This window comes from Tetrao urogallus (genome assembly GCF_951394365.1).
Source record: "Tetrao urogallus genome assembly, chromosome: 5".
Classification (NCBI taxonomy): Eukaryota; Metazoa; Chordata; class Aves; order Galliformes; family Phasianidae; genus Tetrao; species Tetrao urogallus.
This window is the reverse complement of record NC_136818.1, coordinates 64,430,232-64,452,858: the sequence shown is the minus strand read 5'-3', so window position 1 is coordinate 64,452,858 and position 22,627 is coordinate 64,430,232. Positions and strand designations below refer to the sequence as shown.

General features: G+C 51.6%; 1 protein-coding gene across 2 annotated transcripts in view; it reads left to right on the top strand.

Moving 5' to 3' along the window:
- Window positions 1-22,627, top strand: part of STK32C (serine/threonine kinase 32C) — a gene marked incomplete at both ends in the record, with an annotated part of 57,782 nt that overhangs the window by 19,547 nt on the left and 15,608 nt on the right. For both annotated transcript variants that reach the window (XM_079536248.1, XM_079536247.1), the window contains one exon: window positions 13,041-13,096. In XM_079536248.1, the coding sequence (XP_079392374.1) occupies window positions 13,041-13,096 (56 nt within the window). The remainder of the gene's footprint in view (window positions 1-13,040; window positions 13,097-22,627) is intronic.

Here is a 22,627-nt window from a genome sequence, read left to right as displayed (position 1 = left end):
ATTGCAGAGGTAATTGCAGCCCTTTTATCTTGGGGGGATTTTGCATCAGTTTCAGTGAACACAGGACTCATTGGAGCCCGAGTTGTGCATTTCGAGCTTGCATTTAGTGCTCTGCATTGGGGGTCACTCCTTCACACACACGCTGGGTGTTGCAGTATCACACACACCCTGCTTTTCCTTACTTCCCCGTGTAAGTCGCAGCTCGCTGCCCTCCCAGGGGCCAGCAGGGATCCTGCATCCTGTGACGAGGGCTGGCGGTGCTGGGAGTCGGTGGAAATCCATGAATTCACAGCATTGTTGGTTTTAATCTCTGTAATTTGCTTCTAATGAGAGGCAGACGCACGCTCCTTCCATGCAGCTGACGCAGCGCTGAGCTCCCAGCTGTGTGCTGACCCCTCCTGAGCTTGGCTTATTTTTTCCTTTCATTTTTTTTTCATTTTTAATGAATCATTTTTAATGGCAACATTTGCAGTGTGTAGCTGCCACGTAAGAACAACATCCTTATTTAAGAAGGAATTGCTTTAAATCCGGTGCATCAGCCGATAGATAATCTGGGAGGTGAAATGCTGTGACATGTAAATGGGAAGTCCCTCAAGTCCAGATGGCACAATTTTCTCTTGTTTGTCGTTGTTACGCTGATTATGGCTTCTCCCTAATGCATCTCATTGTTGCTCGCTGCTCCTGCACTGTTACTAAGGCTCCCGGGGGGGCACTGAAGGGTTGGGACTGAGGCCCCAAGGTATGGCCATACAACGTCTTGTCTACACTGTCCTGTGAATGGCAGCACGTCTGAGACCAGAGGTGTTCTGAACAGATCATTCACGTTCCCAGCATTCTCTTCCATTCCAAGACAGACCCAGGACCAGGGCACTGTGCACAATGGAGAGTCCAGCAGCACGTAATGTCAGTACGTGTGGCTCAGACAACATTCGCATCTTCTTTCCACACGCACTGGCATAGGAGGAAATAATAATTACAAAGGCACAGGTGGAACTTGTTGGCACCTGTGTATTATAGACTTCTCACTTCTAGTGGGAGGAGAGAAATGCAGACTTGGAAGAGAAACAACAGGAGAAGGGGGGAGTAAGCAGCAATGGGCAGGGAATGAAGGGGACGAGAGAGGGCTGACTAAAGCTCAGTTTTTATTTCTGCATGTGGTGCTGAGGCCGTGCCACGCTGTGCTTTAGAAATTCTCCGCTTACTCACATGCACACCATAGCATGTCAGTGTCCAGAACAGGAGGGTTCCATCTTGTTTGCAGGCGTGAGCGTTTGTGATTTACGTTCTGAGTAGGACCTAATGGGGCTGACCCAGCGGTCCTTCAGCGATGGAGGAGTGCAAGAGAGCTGCTTATTAAAAGGATTTGGTTCCGAAACTGTGCTGGTGTGGGAGGTGCTGGTTGCAGCTCTGCGCCGGCAGAAGGCACTGCCTGTGGGCGTTGGGCTTCTTGGCCCTGCAAGCAGCCAGCCCCAGTCGGGACGTGCTGCTGGGCCGAGCGGGGCACCGTGTGCCCCGGGGGCTGCGGCGCCGGGCCCATCGCGGGGGCTCTGCCCGTGGCTTTGGGCTTTCCTTGTCTCGGGGTGCTGTGCCGTCCGTGCGGTGATGTGGGAGAGGGGCCGGGGGGGCACGGCGGGGAGCTGCTGCATGGCACTGAGCCGCGGCTGCCGGGGCGCCCTGTGTCCGCACAGCTCGGTGGGCTGCGGGCGGCAGCTGCCGGCCAGAGCCGGGCCGCTCCGAGCCCCTGCTGCTCCCAGCAGCTCCCGGCCCCTCGCTGAAGGCTCCGCGTGGCGGCGCAGCTGTGGCTCGGGCCGCTCTGCCGTGGGCAGCCCTGCAGGCACGGTCCCTGTGCTGCTGGGAGGTCAGTTGGAGAGGGCTTTTTAAGAGGTGGTTTCCTCCCTGTAAGTACTGCCAGAAGGGGATTTCTGTAGGCCCTGAAATCTGGCGGAGAAGAACCCCTGTGGGCACCGGTGCTGGAGCTGATGTGCGCTGCGGGCAGCTGAGCTCAGCCTGGAAAACGGCACTTCATTGCTGCGCCTCGTGTGGCTCCTCATTAAGCCTCTCAGAATGAGTGCAGAGTGGATGGCAGCAGTTTAAAAATGGTGTCCTGTTTGGTGGAAAATACCCTCAAGTTTGGGCTTTTCTGACGGTGACAGTTATGTTCTGGGTTCGTTATTTTTCCCTGACAGTCAGATAACACTGGTGCAAGAATAACGAGCAGATGGAAAAAAGATTTTATTAAATAAGTCAATGCAAATTGGAAAAAAAAAATAACCAGGAGAGCAACGTATTGCTGAGTGTTTATTAAATTATTTTAGAAATAACAAGGTTTGGATTCATACTATTCATCAGTAATATTCTGGTACAGGTTGGATGGTTTGAAGTCTTTCTGTTTGCAGGCTCTTACTGCACATAACCTGTTTCTCAGAAAGCAGCCCTTCCAGAGGTGCGTTTTTAGTAGCTTAATCTTACAGCCTGATGCCATAACAAATAACTGAACTGGCTCTCGAGAGCATGCACGTATTCTGCTGGAGCCCTGCTGGCTTCCTGCTGCTGTGGCCAAGGCATCCCACATGCCATGGCAATGGCACCATCAGCTAGCAGAAGTTCTTGCTGTCCTCATGTGCTTCTGGGGCTGATTTCTGTTCACTTGACTGCTGTACCCTCTGCACATCAATAGTGTTTCACGGATGGAGTAATTTATTTTGTTTATTGTATTCTTAAACTGAGGCTTTATGTTTGTTAGTCTTTAGAACAGTCCATTCTGAAGCGCATATAAGTGAGGGTTTTTTGACTCGTTTCTCAGTTTCTTCTCTTGAAACCAGGGACAATGGTGGATGGATTTGGAAGCCCAGGAAATGGAGTGTTTAGTTGTTATCTTGCGAAACATTTTCCTTTTTCCCAGCAAACGTTACTGGCTGGTTGTAGATTTGGAGAAATAAGTTGTCTGCACAGAGTCTGTGCTACACAGTATGGCTTCCAGAACATTTTGTTCTTGGTTTAGACAACGCTGAAAAAGTTGAGCTCAGCTCTACAGGAGTCCTAATTATCTCCATTGGCGTATGTGCAGCGCAATCATTACACGTGCGTTGCTGGGTGTAGCTAAGGAAGGAGGAATATCAAGTGCCACCTGGCTGCACATCATTAATTTTAAGGCAAAAGAGCTGGTCCTGCTGTGCGTGAGGAGTTGTGCCACTTCAGCATCAACTCTCCTGGCAAGAGTTAGTGTTGGGCAAGTGTTACGAGTTAGTAGGGGTTGGTGTTCTACTGCTTGCTGTAGAGCCGAACAGGTGGTTTGAATCTAATGCTAGCTTGGCTTGTGTGCAATGCTGTTATTAGCTCTGTTCTTACTGAGGAGGGAACCGTCACCTCCGTGTGCGGCAGGAACAAAGCGATGCTGCAGTCAGCACAGTGCACAGCCCCTCACTGCAGCCAGGCGATGTCCCACCGAGCTGCAGTGTGTCTGAAGGACCGTGTTCCGCCGTGGCTCCTCTGCCCGTGCCACCTCTGTGCCCTCTGCTGCCAGCAGCCAGCTGTGTGCTGTGGAATGGGGCTGCCGCACGTCCCTGTGCTCGTGGCCAGCGCCCCGTGTGTGAGGTGGCACCTTCCAGAGCCCCGCAGGACAGGCGCTGCTCAGTGGGAAGGGCTCCTACTGACTGCTGGCAGTGCTGTGCCCTGTGCGCTGCCACTGTGGGCATAGCTCAGCTTGGACCCTGGAATTCCCAGGCTGTCGGTGGGTTTCTTCCCGATGGAGCCAGGCCTGTAAGCAGCAAGCGGAGCTGTGCTCAGGCTTCACACAGTAGCCGTGTAAGGTGAGACCCCGCTGTGCCAGTTCCTTGCGTGTGGCACACGGTGAGGGGCGCTTTGCACTGAGAGGAGAGCTTTCAGCCTGCAGCACAGCGGGACGGCCGGGGCAGCACTGCTGGGTGAGACGCATGGCCCGTGGTGCTGCGTGCCCCCGCTGCGCCCACCAGGCTGTGCTGCTTTGCCCTCCCAGCCGTGTGGTGCAGCCTGCAGCCATCGCAGTGCTGCAGGAGCTGTGCTCAGCCCCCAGACCGTTGCTTCAGGGTGGGGTTGTGGAGTCTGCAGGCTCGGCCTGATGGAGCAGCATGAAAAATGCAGGGAGTTGAAAATTGTCCCGTCCTCATGTGGAGCAGAGTATAAAGATAGAAACGTTGGGGGGAGCACAAGAAACGTATGTTAATTCTTCTCTGGGATGAGGCTGACCTATTTCTGCAAGTAACTTCGACTGCTAACTCTGGGCAACGAAAACACGCTTTGTGAGCGGTAAATAATTCAGTACCATTGCAGTGATTAACACAGAAGGAGCTGCAGAGGAGGTGGCAGTGCACAAAGCCGGCAGCCGGCCCTCTGCATCCCTCCCACCCCGCCGGTTCACTGCAGGAAGGTTCCCACTGGGAGCGGGTGGGAGATCCGTGCTGTGCTCACTCCCAGGCAGGGGCGCTGCAGGCAGGAGGCTCTGCCAGCTGCTGTGCTGCTGCCACTCAAATGGAGGGCTGAGGTGGTTCTGTGAAAAATTCTATTCTTTTCTTGTTGTGTTACACAGCACCAAAAACAGGCAAATGCCTGAAGAAGCATGCTGGAGAATCGCATCTCCTCCTGCTCTTAATGCACGCACTTACTGCGCTGTGTTGGTGTGTGGTGTGAAGCCTTCCCTGCCCTCGTGCTGCACTGCTGCGGTGCAGGCTGAGGGCTCACAGTGCTGACACTGACTGCCAGGCTTCCCAGAAATTTCAAATAGGGCAATTAAGTTCGGTTGACAAATTGCTTCCTCTCAGAGCAGTAACAACTGCATTAAAGATCCACTCATCTTTATAGCAGAATTTCAGAAAGCTTCCTGCTCTAAGTGGGAGTAAGGTAAAGCCTGCATGCTTTTTCAACACTGTCCATTTTTGCCTGTGCCCTCCAGTTTTACAGCCACAGCCACCTGCTGCCAGAGTGGCCCAGGGGCAAAGCCAGAGGGAAGTGCTGCTGGGGCACTGCAGAGTGCTTGGTGGGACCTCTGCTATGGCACAGAAGAGCATCTGTGCGTCCTCTGGGCAGAAGCTCCAGCCAGCAGCTTCTGTGTCACCCCTTTATGCTTAAGCATGGGTTTGCATAAGTTCAGCTGCAAACCACACTGGTATTGTCATGCTTCCAGACATCATCAGGCGTTGCTGGATTGGCTTAAATATTGCACAACCCAGGCACAGCTCGTGGGGTGCCGCTCAGCTCCTGACATGCATGGGGTTGCAGGGGGCTGCAGCTCTATTTTGGATGAGGAGCCAAGCAGCAAGGCTGGTGTCCTCCTGCACTGCAGTGGGGGGTGGGAACTGCCCCTCTGTGCCTGCAGATGGTTCAGACTGGGCTGCCTTCACTTCCGCTGCACCCTGAGTACCTTGCTGGAGGCTTTGGAGGAGAATCTCTCTGGGAGGGCAGCATGAGGGCCAGGTGTGGAGCAGTGGGGGCTCAGATGTGCAGCACCAGCTCTTACTGTGTTTTCAGGAAATGATTGGAATGTACTTGAGCAGTAAGAGTGAGAAGATGCTGCTGTATAAGCTTGCTCCGGATTGAGATGGTTTGAGTTGTATTTTAGTCCTGGTATCTTGGAAAATGAAAACAGTCTGAAATGAAAGTTGAGTTTGTGTGAGAAACAGGGAAGTGTTAGGAAGGTAAAATCTGGAAAAGGACAGGTGGTTTGGCTGCCTGGTGTGAATATTACAGGGTGCCTGAAGCTGACTCACGGAAACAGGCTGTAAGAAAGCCCACCTTTGGGAGAAGGGGGCCCTGGTGTTTTTGCTGGGGCTGATGGGCTGTGGGGAGCTTTCAGCAGCACTTGGTGACAGCCAGCGCCATTCCTGGCTTTGCAGCGCGTGCAGGAGGGGGGGAAGTTGCAGCTGACCTGAAGTGCTGGCAGGGCTGAGTGCTGGAGCACAGAGGTAACAATCACGTTGTGCTGTGGTGTCGCTCGTGAAGATGGATCCTCTGGACTCAAATGTGTTCATGCAGACTTTGAACAGATTTTTTTTCTTTTCCCCATGTCAGATTTTATCTTTTATTGACTTAAAGCCAGCACAAACCTCAGCAGCCTGCTGCGTCCCTCGGATTTTAGGCAGGAGAGCAAGCTCTCACATCTGCATCAAATTCATGATCCCAGGGGACTGTAAGAAGATGCATCGTTGATAGATATTGATTTGTAGTGCTCATTGTCGCAGTAACTTCCCTGGAGATGGAGATGAGGTCAGAGCAGCGCCTTGGGCGCAGCCCCAGCCAGGCTGCATTCTCTGATCTTGTGGCTGGTCCTAAAATAGAAGGGAGCTCCAGGCTGCAGAGTAGAGGTCAGGGCACAAACATCCTGTGTGTGCATGGCTCCAGTGCTGCAGCTGCCAAGGGGGCTGAGGCTCATCCAGGTGGATTTATGCTTCTCCATCTCTTGATTTAATTTTGAAAATGATCCTTGAGCTTCAAACATCCACAGTTTTATTACAGATGTTGTCAGCGTTCACTTTTTCCTTGCTCCTTGTGCTTTATGTTTCATCACGAGCCCCTGGTGGCGTGCTGCTTAGCCCAGAGCTGGGAGCGCTGCAGCTGCTCTGTTACAGTGGCAAGGTTTCTTTCTGCACACAGTTTATTTCTTCACTGTCTGCATTTGATTTCTGATGACAAGGTGTCTGCGTCCTCCTATGAGAACTCTTTGATTGCCTTAACCTGGGTTGGTCACCGGCCTTGCCCCAAGGGCAAAGCATGGTGTGAGCAGTGGCTGGGCAGCGTACGTCAGCTTTCAGTTTGAGATGGTGATAGCAAATTGCCCCAAACTCTGTGTTTGGCCAAGTTTTCATGACTCATTTCTTTAAGATTCTTTTTTTTTTTTTTAATGTCAGTGCTCCCCATCAAACTCCACTGGGGTAGAATGCTCTGCGCTGTGGCCCCAGGCAGGAGGTGCCCTGCAGCATGCTTTGCTACATCCCTACACGCAGTGAAAAAACGAAATTAAACTGAGAAAGGGGATTCAGTGCTGTGGTGTAGGCAGGTTTGAATTTCTGTTGGAATAAATTTATCTAAAACTGCTTGGTCTTACTGAGGGTCAGAGGTGCAGCTCAGCACTGAGCACAGTGTGAGGCACCCACAGCCATCCATCCGTTTGTCTTTTACAGCATATGTTGCAGAAGCGTTAAGTAACATACAGCAGATGCTTATTGCTGGTGTTGTATTGCTGTAAATGTGCTACAAAGCCATTCCTTTTTGATAAATCAATTTTAGTTACTTGAAGCACAATTTCCTGGGCTGGAGGCTGCATCCAATCTGCCCATTAGACAAAATGTGGAGATCGAGCTGGATTTTAGTTAGATTTGTTTTGCAGTGCAAAATGCAGAGCCCTCAATGAAGGAGGGCTGCGTGCATTTCAGTGGCAGCTTTCACCATGGCTGTGACATTCATGCAGGGCTGGATGTGTGCCGGGGGCCCCTCCTCTCTGTGGGCCTCTCGTGCCCCATGTGCGGCCCTGCAGGCTGGCACTGACTGCATGGAAACTGCACAGACAGAAAGGGAAAGGCGAGTGGTGAGGAGGCTTTCTCTCTGCCCCATCTGGGCTTGTAGGGAGGCCAGCAGATGGACGTGGTGGGCAGTGGGGTCTGGAGGGCAATGGGTGCCAGCAGAGGCATGTGGGGAGCAGGGTGTGCAGGGGTGTGCCGAGAGATGTTTTGTTCCTTCTTTTTTCCCTTTGTGGCTGGAACATCCAAACTTGGTCATTATAATGGCACCGCCCTGGGATTAAATGGCTCAAATAACCTTCCTGGTCCTTTTGTTCTATTCTGGGAGAAATAGCAGGGAGAGATGAAGAAAAATAATTACTGGTGCTGTGGAGCAAGAAGCAGTGATTACCCTGCAGCACCGGCCGGCGCTGACAGCAGCTGTGTGGGAAGGAGCGCATCAGAGCTGCAGCACTGCAACCCCTGCTCCATCCTCCTCCTGTCCTGACTCACACCAGGCCAGGGCAGTGCCTCAGAGCAGAGCAGCTCGTCCCCACAGGTCCAGCTTGCTCTGTCTCACGGAGGTCTCACGGAGGCCTCCCAGAGCTGCAGCTGTGAAGGCAGTTGTTCTCTCTGCCACATCAGCCTTCCCTTTCAGTGTCCTCATGCATCCAAGCCTGGATGTCCTTCAGCATGAAATGTGCATCTGCCCCAGGAAACAGATTTCAGGTTTGTTGCAATGACACATCCAAGGAGCTGGAGTAAAAGCTCCTGTTGTGCCTCACGGGCCTCTAGAGTCCTTCAGCCCAGATACGACAGTGATGATCAAGTGGCATCAGCTCTGCCCTCCTGCAGCCTTGGTGCACTGTCAGGGTGACAGCTGCCCAGTGAGCTTGGCAGCAGCTCAGCGCCCAGCAGCGGCAGGAACACAGCCAGCTCAACTTGGTGGCCCCGTCCATCCTTTCTTTAGCCACACGTGCAACCAGCTCTCATGGTAGAAGCAGCACTCTTCTAAGTGAGTGGTTAGTGTTGGCTTTGTTGCTGCGATCATCATCTTTAAGAATAGTTACTCTGTATGTAGACCTGAAATAGTGTGTTTAATACACAGACAAGTGCATATCCTCAGCAGCATCTAGCAGAGAAAATAGCACTTCAGATGCAAGCTGTAGAAATGTGCTAAGCAGCGTTTAGAAATCATTGAATTTTCCCTTGCACACTGCCTGCCTGGAGGAAGTGCCTCTACACAGCCATCAGGAGCGCTCCTTAGTTGTGCTGTCAGTGGTGTGGTGGGGGAACATAGAGGAAGGCCTCTGAAGGCTCAGGTTTGGAAGCAGAGCTCAGCAGGTGTGGAGCAAACCCAGAGAGAGCAATGAGTGCAGAGCATCCCAGGCACAGCCCTGCATGGGATGCTCCTTGCTGCCTCCCGGCTGGTTTGAGGCAGCCCAGCTCATCACGCCACGCTTACACGGGTAACAGATGAATCCAGTTTTCCCTTCCTTTGGGGGGCAGCATCTAGGGACAGTCTTGAGTTGGTGTTGCTTGGAAGCTGTGAGGTGAGCCATACCAGCGTAGCACAGGCCAGTTACCAGGATCAGCAAGAGATTTGCTGAGAGGCAGTGACTTCTGCAGTGACTTTCATGTCTGAGTACTAAGAAACAGAACGTCTTTTGTGTTGGCCCCAGGCGCTGGTTGCTCATTTCACTGTGTACTGGGCACAGCAGTGAGTGCTGCAGGCCTTGGGGATGTGCTGTGCTGTGCTGCAGGGCTGGGGGTGCTATCAGTGCTGTGCAGCTCGGCCTGGCACCGTGTGTGCAGGGAACATGTGCTGTGGGCTCTGCTTCTGGCCAGCATCACCAGGAGCTCATCCAGCCCTCTGCACCCACAGGAAGCTCGGCTGGGTGCTAAGGAACAGTCAGGTTACCTCTCGGGGTTATTGTCACCAAGTATGTTAATTAATCCAGCAGCATTAACACTGCTGGAGATGGAGGATGCCAAAAGGAGATGGGATGCCACAAAGAAGGTGCTGCGCTGTTACAGCTGTCTCCAGTGCCTCCTGAACTTGTTGGTGCAGAAGCAGATGAATGTAAAACACTGGCACACGTTTGGGAAGCATCCTAGTGAATATAAACAGTATTTTTTCATTAATTAGGAAGGATTCGTGGCCAATGTCAGCAATCCAGTCTCCCTGAGGTATCTTTGCAGTTGGTTTGTATGGTATATTTGATTCCTTACAGAGTCAGGGACTCATTTTTCATCATGCAGTGATTTATTGGTTTTACATGATTTCAGAGCTGCTTCCTAATAGTATGTTTGAATCCTCAGTTTCTAAACACTTTCATTTCTAGCACTGGGCTTGTATTATACCTTTAATTTCTTTCATTATCTACCAGCGTTCCCTGAATTCCTGGGTAGTTAATGCTCCCTTGGGTTTCCTGACAGCCACTATTCAGATTTCCATCTTTCTCCCCCATGTAATCTCCTCTGTGGACGTGGATAAGTGAAGCAGCCCCGCATGCCGGGCGCTGTGCCCTGCCGTGAGCTTTGTGCCGTGCAGCCCCCGTGGAGCTGCTGCAGCTGTGGAGCTGGCACTGTTCCCTGCTGCACTGCACTGCACAGCCCTCTCCCCGCCAAACCCCTCTGTGTTTCAGGCACATCTGACCTCAATCCCTACTTTTGGTTTTCCTGATCTTTCCAGTTTTATTCTCCTTTTTGAGAACTTTTCATACCAAGCCCCATCCCTCCTGCGGTCCTGCTTCTCTGTCCACCCCTCTCAGCAGACTTACCTTCCGTTTGGGAGCTTCCCGTGGGCCTCCATTTGCACCGAGGTGTTTGCCTTCCTTACAGGTCTTCATGTTCCTTCCCCGTCTGCCTGTAGCCCTCGCCCTGAGATCTGCCCCAGCCCAACATCTGCTGACCCCGCTGTGTCTCGGTGGCTCTCAGGACATCCCCACCTCCCTGCAGCGCCCCTTGCTGCCCTCTGTCTGCAGGGCCCTTCCCTCTGCTGTGGGATGTGGAGCCAGTGTGAGCTCCTGGCTGTGGGCTGAAGCTCTTGGCGTGCCATGGCAGCAAGCTTTGTGGTTCCTGTGGCCACGTGTTAATGTTTCTGCATCAATTACTGTGGTGTTTTCTCCCAGAGCTAGGTTGCAGTAATGTAATGAGTAGACAAACACTATGAATTATGCCAACGTATAGAAATGCATTGACAGAGAAAGTTAATAGTGCTGTGCTGGTCCTACAGCTTTGCTGTTAAAAGAAAGCCGTGTCTGTATGCAGTGTGAGGTCTCTAGCACTGTTGAGAGTCATTCTCGGGGCTCAGTCTTCCCCAGTTTTACTGTTGAAGCTGGAAAGCATGCAGATAAGCAGTGACGGGTTGGCTCTGTCCTGAAGATGCGAGGGTAATTTTCTGTTTTCCTCAGACATGAGGTGCTGGGTGCAGGTCTGCAGGCTGCAGTCATTGCTTTCCCAGGAAGGGCGCCAGGCCCTGATGTTGGCCTGCACACGGCCTCTGCTGAGTGTGAAGTTTTACGGTGCTTTTTGTCTTGTCGTACTTCGGGGTATTTCGTAAAGAAATACAGAATAAACAGCAACAATCTCAAAAACATTTTGCAACGTGCTGCTCCTGTGCCTTCCTCCCTCAAATGTTGAGGTTTGCTTTTTACTTACCGGGATTGCTTGCTAATTCCTGAAGAAAATAACGGGACTGGAACACGTGCACTTCAGATCAACAGAGCTGCCTTACATTTATTCACGGGGTCATGTTTGCTGGCAGGGGCCTGGTAAATGCTGGTACCTTGATTTATTCCTTGACTACCAACTGGAGCTTAATCTGGATCAGCTGTAGTCATGGATACGTGGAAATGACAGTTGGGGTTTGTTTTTTAAGCAAAACGCTCTTCTACACAGGCATTCCAAACAGTGTTTTGAAGAATTGTCAGAACTGTCCTGTCGGGCTCAAGCAACACGAGCACTGGCGCATGATGGCTCTGCTCGGATTTCCTCTGAGTATTTCTTGGTTCAATTCATGGATTTGCTTGCATGTGGGATCTGTTGCCCACGGTGCTTCAGCACTGCATGCTAGGAGGCTGGATTTCAGCATTGTGCCGCTAGCAGGTTGTGGCCTGGCTGTGTGTTGCTTGCTGCTGGGGTGGTGGGAGAGCCTCGGTGCGGTGCTGTGTGGCTGCAGCCCCCGTTCTGCCCCCCGCTGCCCCTGCCCACATCACCAAGCCCTGCTGGGGCAGCTGCTCGTCGCCGAGGGGTGGCAGAGGTGGGGAGATGGCTTCTGTGTGCGGGGGGCTGCGGGAAGGATGGGGCGGCCCTGCCGCCGGGCGCCTCCCACGCTGCCCTCGGTGGAGCTGCCGGCGGGGGGCTGTGTAGGCAGCGGCCAATGTGCTGTTTTCCATTTCGTTTGGCAAAATCGTCAGAGTTCTCCTGCAGAAAATGTCCCGCAGAAGTGACAATAACAATATTTTGGATATAAGCCGAGCAGAAAAGGATAATAGGAACTCCGCGGGCATGTGTAGGCTTTTGATTCATCCTCGGAGATGACAGATGTGCATTTATGGAGGTATGGGAGTGGGGCTCTGCATATTTATGGTGAATTCTTTGCTCCCACTCTTCCTATGTGGTTTTTGCCCTGCTCTCTGTTCAGCGCGCTCTTCCCATCCGTGTGTCATTCCTGCTGGAAGCCCCGCAGCTGCTGCCTCCCTGTCCCACCCTGCAGCACTCCTGGAGGGGGAGGCAGAGGAGCGGAGGTCCTTCAGCAGGGCAGGGTCTCATGGGGTTGCTGGGTGGGCTGGCAGGGCAGAGTCATGGGGGGCACCAGCGTCGGGCAATGAGGAGGCAGTTTGTGCACAGGACTGGTGCTGTGCCCATTGTATGGGCTTTTGTGGCAGTATTTCTTCCTTCATTTGGCTGCAAGGCTCTCTGGTTATACTGCACTGGGAGTTGCCTCACTGTTGGTACAAATAGGCATTTTTTATGTATTTAAGACCAGCATTCGATCAGATCACAGCAACAGGTTAGAGGAAGCGGCTTTGTTTGCAAATTGCTGACAAAGGCAGTAACTGAAGGGTTATGTCTGCCTTGTCCTTCCTGTCGTGGCTCCTCACTGCAGCTACGGAGCAAGTAGCAGATCTGGTGCAGGTGGGTTTGCACGTGAGGAAGTCAGTGCCATCTGCTAATTGTTGTTCTTTGGAAAGCACAAATAAAGCACCCACTGAATGTGCACAGCAGGGACGTGGGGAGCAGGGGAAAGGAGGGGAGCAAGAGCTGGCTCTGTGCTGATGTCCTGGCCCTGTCCTTTCTGAGCTCACGCCTGTTTGTGGTGCTTCTGTGAGACCCCTCCACATTGCCGTGGCTTTGCTTAGCAAACTGGCACAGGGTGTTTGTTAGCAACTTCAAGCAGGTGAAAACAGACCACTGGAAGAAAAGCAAGCAGTGCTCTGCATCTTCCATGTGAGGCAAGGTGGTGATTTTTAGTACAGCTCAACCAATGCTTCCTGCTTTATTTTTCAGTACAAGCTCTTTGCAATAAAGCACTTACAAATTTAAATTCTTTTTTTCTTTATCTTGTAGTGAACTTTGACCACTTCCAGATTCTCCGGGCGATTGGGAAGGGAAGCTTTGGCAAGGTAGGCTTGGACACTCAGCTCTGACGTTCCTCCAGCATTTCATCGGGTAATTGCTGCTGAGTACTTACAGCGTATTGAAACGGTATTGGTGCTGAAATTAATTATTTTTATTGTGGGATGGTGGCTGCTGAATTAAAACACAGGAAAAAATGCCTTCAGGAAAGTACTTTGTTGCCATGAGGCAGTGCTTTAACTCTTGGCATCTTGGTGAACAGCTGTATTTTACAATACTGCGCAGTTCTGAGCATTTTATGGCAGGTATTTGTGATGTTTTCTGTTTCCTGAGGAGGTTTGCTGTTAGTGAGAGCAGGCAGTAGGGCAGGAGGAGCTGGGAGCGGTGCTGGGGGCGGCAGGGCTGGCACGGTGCAGTCAGAAGGTCTCTGCAGCCTCGGGCAGCTCTCCCACTCAGAAATGAATTCTGCCTAAGAGCTCTTGTTGATTTTTTTTTTTTTTTTTTTTTAAATAAGGTTCTTTTTGCCAAGTATGTGGGAGAAGGTGGGAGAGGATGATCAAAGAGCTGGATAGCTTGGGAAGTCAATTAGTTTGATTTGCTGGTTTATATTCCTTTTTCGTTCCCTCTTCCACTGACTCTGTGTTTGCTGCTTTTATCACAGCATTTTACACTGTTTATTTGAAGAGAAAGATGAAAGCTCAGTATGCACCTATGAGACTTCATTGTGCTGTTACTGTTTCACAGTTATTTTGTCACCTGCATTCTACTGTGTCCCAGCAGTAGCTGTGCCCTTCTCTTTAGATGAGGCACCTGCACCCAAGAGACTGGACAGGAGCCATGGGAGCAATTCATGACAGTTGCTGAGTTTGGCTGTCCTGATCACCTCATGCCATGGCTATGTAGTGTGGGCTTTGTGCTAGGACTGACTAACACTGGGTCAAGGAAACGCACCTTTGAAGTTGGGCAAAACATGGAATATTAAACTTGTAAAATAGCACAAACTAGCTTAAAGGGGAGTGCAAGAGCCTTCGTATCTCCCTGCACTGCTGAAATAATCTAAAACACAAGGTGAATCATCAGAAGAAGACTTTATGCCCTCGTTTCCTTCTGGTCATCTGGGCTGGCTTCTCCCTGTCTGGCTCTGATCAGTGAGGGCAGGGGCCCAGGAGCTGGGCTGTGCTGCTCCTGACTGCTCTGCACGGCAGTGGCACAGCGAGCAGCACATGTGAGCAGCCTGTCCTACCCTGAGCCTGGCTGCTTGGGACCCACACAGGCAGAAGCTCAGGAGGTCTGTGAGATGTGTTTTAGCAGAGAGCCCACGTTTTTACCAATGGCTCAAAACTTCTGTTAAAATACTTAAAATCTGTGGAGTCCTGGTAGTCTTGAGAACCAGCAGAAGTTCAAAGTGCACCCACAGTCGTGATGAGGTGCCGTCCAGCTCTGCTTGGAGCTGGGAGAGCAGACGTGTGAGCAGTAGCACTGTTGGTAGCACTGCTTGCTAATGAAGATGGTTCGTCGCAGCCCCGGTTAATGGAGGTATCTGTTGCATCGTTCCGTTGTGTGCAGGGCAGGTCTGCCCACACCGATCCCTGCCTGCCTTGCTTGCGAATCCCACGGGAGGAGGGCTAAGGAAAATGTTATGCCGAGTGCAGTGCAAGTCAGGGAGAGGGTGGGTTTTAAACAGTCGCCCACATTTGCACTCATAACTCTTGATCAAGGAGGCAAAAGCTAAAAGGAGAGTTATGTAGATTTCTGGGGTTAGGGAGACCGTGGAGAATGAGGTCCTTCATTTGGGTGGTGCTGTAGGGGTAAGGCAGACAGCAGGTGCTTCTGACAGCAACAGGAAATGTCAGTGTTATGACTTCTGCTCGTTGCCTAGGACAAAAAGCCTAAACTGGGATTGTTCAGTGTGGAGAAGAGGAGGCTCAGGGGAGACCTCACTGCACTCTGCAACCTCCTGAAGGGAGGCTGTGGTGAGGAAGGGTTTGGCCTCTTCTCCCAGGCAACGAGCAGCACACGGGGTAATGGCTGCAAGTTGTACCAGAGGAGGTTTAGGTTAGACATAAGGAAGAACTTTTTCTCTCAGTGGTCAGGCGCTGCAATGGCTGCCCAGGGAGGTGGTGGAGTCGCCGTCCCTGGCAGTGTTCAAGAGGCGTCTGCACGACGTGCTGCGTGATGTGGTTCAGTGCTGGTGGTGGCAATGGTGATGAGGAGACGGTTGGACTGGATGATCTTGTAGCTCACTTCCAACCTTGTGATTCTGTGATTCTATGATAAACCAAAACCTGACTGAAATATAGCAGGGAATGCTTCTTTTGAGGTCATATGAGGAGACTCATCCTTCCAGATGTGAGTTTTCAGGAGAGAAGGGAGTTGTTCTGGTGTGCAGCAGCACTGCGTGTGCTGGAGAATTGCTTGTACTGAGAATAAGAAAAGGAGGAGAAATGTTTGTGTCTCAGGGCAGGGTCTTCCTGACTTTGAAGAGAGAGTCACGGCGGCTTTGGTTTCTGTTTATGTTAAAGAAAGATGAAGTTTACACCATCACAGTCTTTCAGCCATCAGAACTGTATATCATTTCAACAAAATGCTGAAATGATTCATCTGTCATCTTTCTGGATAATTATGTCAATATGATAAATTTCCTTTGATACTGTGAAAAGCTTTTTACGTTTACAAAGTCATTTAAAACACATTTAATGATGGAAAATGTGGAACTACTTATATGAGAGCTGTTATTTGGAATCAGCAGGTGAAGCAAAAGGGAGCTCAGAAATTGCCTTTGCGGAGACTGTTTTTTGAGCTGCCTGCAGAAAACAGCCCCTTTTTGTATCCTACAGAAGATCTTAATCATCATTAAGATACTATTAATCAACTAAAGGTCGTGCTCAATTCCTTGCTCAAATTGTCAAATTTCTAACACTTTCCGTGCATATCAGGGATCGTATTATTTAATTTGCAGTTGTTTAATGGGAGTGCTGTGTCTGTCCTGTGGCACAGCCCTACTTCTGGCACGGGGCAGGCTGCTGCAGTTTTGCTGGGCAGTGACTGGAGTGGGGGGGATTTCAGCACTGGGTCCGAGTTAGGAGCTGCTGTGCTAATGGGAAACTCAGTGTGAGTGCTGGGCGGCTTGTCGAGAGGCTTGGAAGCCTCGGAGGCATCAGTTGCATGGTAGGTGCCTTGACATCTCCCTTTGAGAAGCTGACCTTTCCTGGGTTAAGTCTTTTCAGTTTGAGCCAGGAGGCGGAACGGCAGATCATTCTCCCGAAGGTTTCCTTTTATCTGAGCTTCCATACATACTCTGAATCGGCTGCTTTTTCTTTTTCTTTTCTTTTTTTTTTGCCAAGGATTAAAGAGCTGAGGTTATGGGAAATGCATGATTTTCACTTCAGTGCTGTGAGGACATCCAAGCGTATCTGTCTTTGCTTTTGAAGTCCGGGGTTGGCCGGGGATCCCATGGGGAGGAGCGGCGATGGGGGCACGGGGTCTGATGGTGTGGTGGAGCCCCTGCCCCAGGGCTCAGCCCTCCCACCGCCTGCCGTGCCCCTGCCTGCTTTGGCACTGCTTTCCCACTGCATCTGACCTGCTCAGGATGGAACGAAGGGCCGTGAAGCCAAGCAGCCTACAGATGGAAGGAAGTCCAAGGGTGTGCTGGTGTTACGGGCAGAGCAGTGTTTCCCTGCTGTGCCGCCGATCCCCATTGCAGTCGGCACAGCTCAGGCTGTCACTGCTCCTGGTGGGGCTCACACAGCTCAGAGCTGCGCTTTGGAAGCTTTCCTCTGCCTTCCAAAGGTCACACGTGCCCATCCCATAGGTACGCTGTCGACAACATTCCCTTAGACTCTATTCTGAGCCGAATACCTCTTTGATATCAACGCAAACTTTATCCTTTGTATTTTTTTCACAGCTTTACAAATGTTGAGTTTTCCTTCTCTAAAAGAAAAACTAGAAACACAATCCTTTGGTTTTAAAGCACTGCAGCTTTGGCCCTTTTGTTTCTCTGCCTGCACGGGACAGGCACGAGGCTGAGGTCACCCCAGGCTGTGCGCCCTGCAGGCCCTGTGTCAGCGCCGTGTGCCGGCCCTGCGGTGCCACCAGGCTGTGCTGTGCTGTGCCCAGCAGTGCTGGGCTGTGCCAGGCACAAGGGCTGTGTTGCAGTGGCTCCATTGCCCTTATGGAGGGCTGGTGGTGTGCAGCCCACCGTGCTCTCTCAGCACTGCCAGAGCAGACCAGGCCCCATCCGGTGGCATTACACTGAGTCTCAGGTGGGGTGTGGGGGTCTCTAGCAAGGGATCTGCAGGAGCTCCAGCATGAAGGCCTGCTGCTGTGATGGCTGCAGCAGGGATGGGACTTTGGCCTCTGCTCCCTCATGACCTGGAATGGTGCACGAGGTGCTGCAGAGCACAGCTGTGGTGACCTTCCTATGGGACTGAAAGGAGCCAAGGGAGAGAGGACGGCAAAGAACTGAAAGCTGAAATGGCTGTGTGGTCCAGCAGTGCCTTGGGATCAGTATCTCTGGGCAAGAGCAGTGGGAGTAAAATTACAGAGCAGAAAACGCTGTCAAGTGATTCTGCGTGAGGAAATGAACGGTAATGTCATCTGAAATGAGTCTGGGACATGCTGGCATACCTCACCGAGGACGTGTCTGGGGTGTCAGAAAGATCAGCCTTCGCAGGACGGTGATTCACAGTAGGAGCTGCCCCCTTGTGTCCCCGGTGCTGCCCAGTGCCTTGGTAACTCTGGCTTTAGAAGCCACTTGGGGTTTGTTCCAGCCCCCGGCATTCCTGGGTGGGATGGAGGTGGGACCGACCCTGCCACCAGCAGTGGGGCTGGGGACTGGCAGAGCCACCCCAGCACTGTGCTGTGCCCAGCTGTGTGCCCCTGGCCTGTGCCCAGCCGAGCTGTGCCAGCTGCAGGTGCTGGGAGCTGATTCTCCACCCGAGTTTTGTTTGCTGCTTGCTTGGGGGAAGTGTGATGCTGGTTGTAAATCATGGCACTCAAATACTGTGCCTGTTCTCAGGTAGGGTCTGACCCTGAGCTCGCTCCTATTTGTCCGCTGATTCATTACATCATGTCTCAGGGAAGTGTCCTGCCTATTTTGCTGAAGCTTCTTAATGAGGTGAGGATGACTTTTCTAGGGCAGTACTTGTGACTCGCTCTGCTCATTTGCAAGTGCATGTCTGCTCCCACGCCTTCCTCTTTGCTTCCCACCCCAAAGCAATGAAGGGCAGAGGCAGAGTGTGCTGCACTGATGCTGCTTTCTGGGCTCGGGTGGCTGGGCAATGTACCACAGGTCGTGTGCACAGCCAAGACTGAAGTTTGTGCATGAGCTCGTCTGTCTCCTTGGTGGGTGCAGTGTAAGCCCTGAGATGCTTTCATCAGGTTCACTCCCCAGCACTTGTTAGGCATGTTAAGTGTGGGTCCCAGAGTTGTTGGGGAAGGTGCCTGCTTATGCCTCTCCTGCAGTTTTGTCACCTTCTTCTGTTGTCATTTCTCATCAAAATGCTGTAGCACTGGGGAGGATTGAGCGTCTTGCTGCCAGAACAAAGCCTGTCTGTATTGAGACAAAGCAGCAAGCCCTGACTTGGTATGTTGAGTTCATGAAAATGCCCTGGTGCCCGATAGTGTGGGTTAATGACTGATGGAGCCCTCCTCTCCTGCTGGCTCTGTTTTGCGCTCTCGTTGCTGTTCACAGAGCTGAGAGCAGCTGCAGTATTTCAGGACGGCCCTCCCTCCGTGAAATCTGTCTGAAAGTGGACAACAGTTCTAAGTCAATGGGAGCAAGTATGAAAAAGCCACATGTCCTCGTCTTCTCCACAGATGTTTAATTCATGAAGCCACGAGCTAGGCTAGCAGACCGGGTCCCTAGCAGCATGAGCCTGCACTGTAATGCAGCTCGTAGCAGAGCTCTTCTATGGAAAAGCCTGAGTCAGGGCTGTGTGCAGCAGCCGTGTCCCTGATGCTTGGAGCAGCTGTGTGACACAGCTGGGGCAGCTCATGAGGTGTGCAGTTCCCACCAGCTCAGCCCTCGTGGTGGCTGCAGCATGCCAGCTCCATCTGTGTGTGTGTCAGTGCTGTAATAACTATTCCTGGTTAAATTCTGGCTCCTACCTGGGACTTCTCTCAGTAGTAAATTCTAATAACATCTTCTGCCCGTCCGATTCTATGCTCCAATCTAAGCTGCATGCAGGCTGCTGTCTAACATGGCCAACTTTAAATGGTCTTGTTTTAAAGTGGAAAAAAAACAGTGCCCTGTTTTTTCATGTTAATTATAAATCTCTCATTGGCTTAAATATGGTGAGCATTTGGATCTCCTCTGTGTTCTGACAAGCCGTCATGCAGCCCACCCCCACACGCCCATTCATTGTACCGAGAGCAGGGGATGTTTCAGCATCAGATGCAGGATTTGGCAGCAATTAAGTTGAAGCTAAATTGGATGTCCAGATCATCTGCAAGTCCTAGAAGCGGCAGCTTATCTGTTACACCGGTGGTTGGACAATCCAGCTACGAACCACTCCTTGTCAAAAGCAATACTTAACAAACAGTACTGCTGCTCTTAGGAAATGCTGAATGTGTTAGCATGATACAGCACATATTCCCTTATTTCTTTTGTAGTAGTTCATTAAAGTAAATACTGTCTGTATTCACCCTGAGGGCTATGGGGTGTCCTCTCCTTGTTACCTAGGCAGCGCCGTAGTGCAGCAGTGGCTGTGGAGCGAGGCTTGCTCCCTGCTCCTGGTGCTGTGTTCCTCCTGGTGGGTTGGCCAGAGCTCAGAGCAGTCTGACATTCACAGACTCCCATGTAAGTGTGTGCACCGCTGAGAAGCAGATCTGTTTCTCACAGTAACGGTGCAGACATAGAGAAGCTGCAGTGGGTACGGTTCTGTTCTGTTTCACAGTGCTGACTGCGGGGTCTGCCCACAGACCAGTGACAGTGACTGAGGTTCTCCCTGTGTCGAAGTGTAACATGAGAAAGAAAGTAAGAGCTGTCCTTGTGATGGCAGATTGCAGGTAACGCTGCTGCAGTCGGAGCTCTGCAGTGCAGGGCAGGAGGTGCAGCAGGAGCTTCTCCCAGGCTGTACCCCCAGAAGGCATTTTCCCCAGGGTGTGCTTTGATTCCTCCAGTTCTCTTGTCTATTTTCCAGTATTTTAAGAATTTGGCACTGGTTTTTCTGGCTTCCAGGAGAGCCATGCAGATGGGTCTGGAGATGCAGTGAAGGAGAATGTGTTTGGGGACCCTCAGCATCTGAGTGCCTTCGGTGTTCTTGCACTGCAGGTCTGGTGGGTCCTTGTCCCTGTGTTGGCAGTTCCAGCTCACAGCAGCAGTGATGCTGTAAAAGATCCCACTTCACTGTTACAGAGCAGAAACTGGAAAGTAAAGATGTTTTTTTTCTGTTACCCAGAGCTGTGAAACTGGGTTGTACTGGAGGGCAGTGATGGATATGAGACAGGCAGATGTCCATTGGATATCCATTTCCACACAAACATGAGATTTCCTTCTCTGGACCAAGATCTAAACTGTGCTCTGGTTTTCACAAGTGTAAGTGTGTTTTTCTCATGTTCTGTACAGTTTTATTGTTGTTGACATGTCACAGTTCTGGTGAAGGATGTATTTTCCTGTCTGGTCAGGAGTTCTACCTTCTTCAGTGTACACCTGCACCGTATACACATGAAGTCTCAAAAAGCAAGAACAAAAAGTGAGCACTGCTTTCACCACTTCAGTTACTGCTTGCATACAGGATCCAAGAATCTGTGATTGTTACCATTCCCTCGCAGACAGGCAATAAGATTATTGTGTTATGGTACTACTTCTGATCTAAAAAGTATTTTTACAAGTACCCCAAATTTCTATGGAACACCTTCAGCAGATTGTGCAGTTTAACAGCCCGTGCTGAGGACCAAAGAGCACCCAGCCCGTTCTCAGCAGCTGCAGGCCTGCTGGGTGCCGTTCAGAGGACACTGGGAGCTCGCTGCTCACCGCTGCTGATCTGTGAGTTCGTGCTGGCAGAGCTGCTGCGTGCTGCTGCAGCCAGGGCGCACAGCTGGGCTCCGTGCTGCTGCCAGCAGGGCTGTGCAGGGTGCTCAGCAGGCAGCTCGGGGGATGCGATGGGCACCGAGGGAAGGTGAATAACTCGGCAGGATTAATTAGTGGAAGCACAAATCACTAGTTAAAAAAGCTCCACTAAGTGCCTAATGGGAAGCTGCAGTAGATAGGCGCTGTGCCTGGTCAGGTCCTGCGAGCTCTGGGTTTGGGCTGTTCCTTTTTCACAAGGCAGAGGTAGTGGGGGTTTTAATGCCACAGTGTAAAGCAGCTCTGAACAGATGGGGCTGTAACCTGCCCGAATGTCTGTCCTGCCAACTCGCTGGCTGCAGACCTGCACTTGATGGAATAATTCCCGCACGGAGCAGCACGCAGTGTGTGTGTGGAGCTGTGTGCTGTCAGGCAGCACTTGTTTGCATGTACTGTGATTTCTGGCTACCAGCTGGCAGACCCGACACCCAGAGTCAAAATCTGGGAGGTTTTCATACAGCACTGGCATGTTGGCTGGTTTTAATGAACCGAGGTGAGCTTTGACCCCCTCCCGCTGGAAATCTCTCACAGTTTGCTGGCCTTGCAGGTGCCAGCATCTGCAGCATGGCAGCTCGAGCAGCTCCGTGTGATCCCACGTGCCTGCTGCTCTGCCTTCCAGCACAGAGCAGCGTTGTGGGGAGTGATGTCTACCAGGGCTCTGTAAGAATTCAGTGATAAACTCATCAGCACGATGCAGTCAGCTCCTGCCAATGCCACGCTGAGCGCCTGGCTGCACGTTTCATTAGCTCCCTCCTGAGAGGTCCACACCTGGGGCACGAGCTCTGCCTGCTTGGCTGGGAAGCTCATCCCATGCGTGCAGCCCTGGCACAGCGCGGTGCTGCCGGCACTCGGCCCGTGGCACAGCGCTCCGTGCTGCTGCCTGCTGCGTCTCTGCAAGGTGAGTGGGAGGGTTCTGAGACAGCGCAGGGAGTGTTTGTGCCTGGGGATCAGGAATAGCTTCGGCGTCAATTTATGTTCAGAGATTAAATAAAGCCCTCCGTTCTTCGTTGGGAGTAATTAGATTTCTGTCTGCTCCCAGATTTTATCAAATGTGTAACTAAAAAAAAATCATCTTGTCTACCTCTTCGACTGGCATATAAACATCACAGATCTAAGTATGGCCGTAATGAAAGATGGTTCCAAATACAAAGCTGGACGCAGAATGCACGCTGACCACAGAGGATGTACTTTTCACATGTTTTTCAGAGTTGATTCGCAGACAGGAGCCCTGATCTCCACTGGAATCCATGGGTTGCTCCATCCTGCAGTGAACGATGGCTCCAGGATGGACACAGCCAAAAGGCAGAAAGAAGACGAGTCTCACTGTCTTCAGGGGTTTTTCTGCAGGTTGATGTGACTTTTCACCGTTGTTCTTGAAATAAAATCAGAACCAGCAAATCCCAGCAGGGAGATGAGCGCGGTGAAAGCTGTACCAAACTCTGGAGCCTGTCAGGTTTTTGAAGGACGGCTCCAAAGCAGGCTCCCCAGGGTCCTCCTCCCCATCACGGCA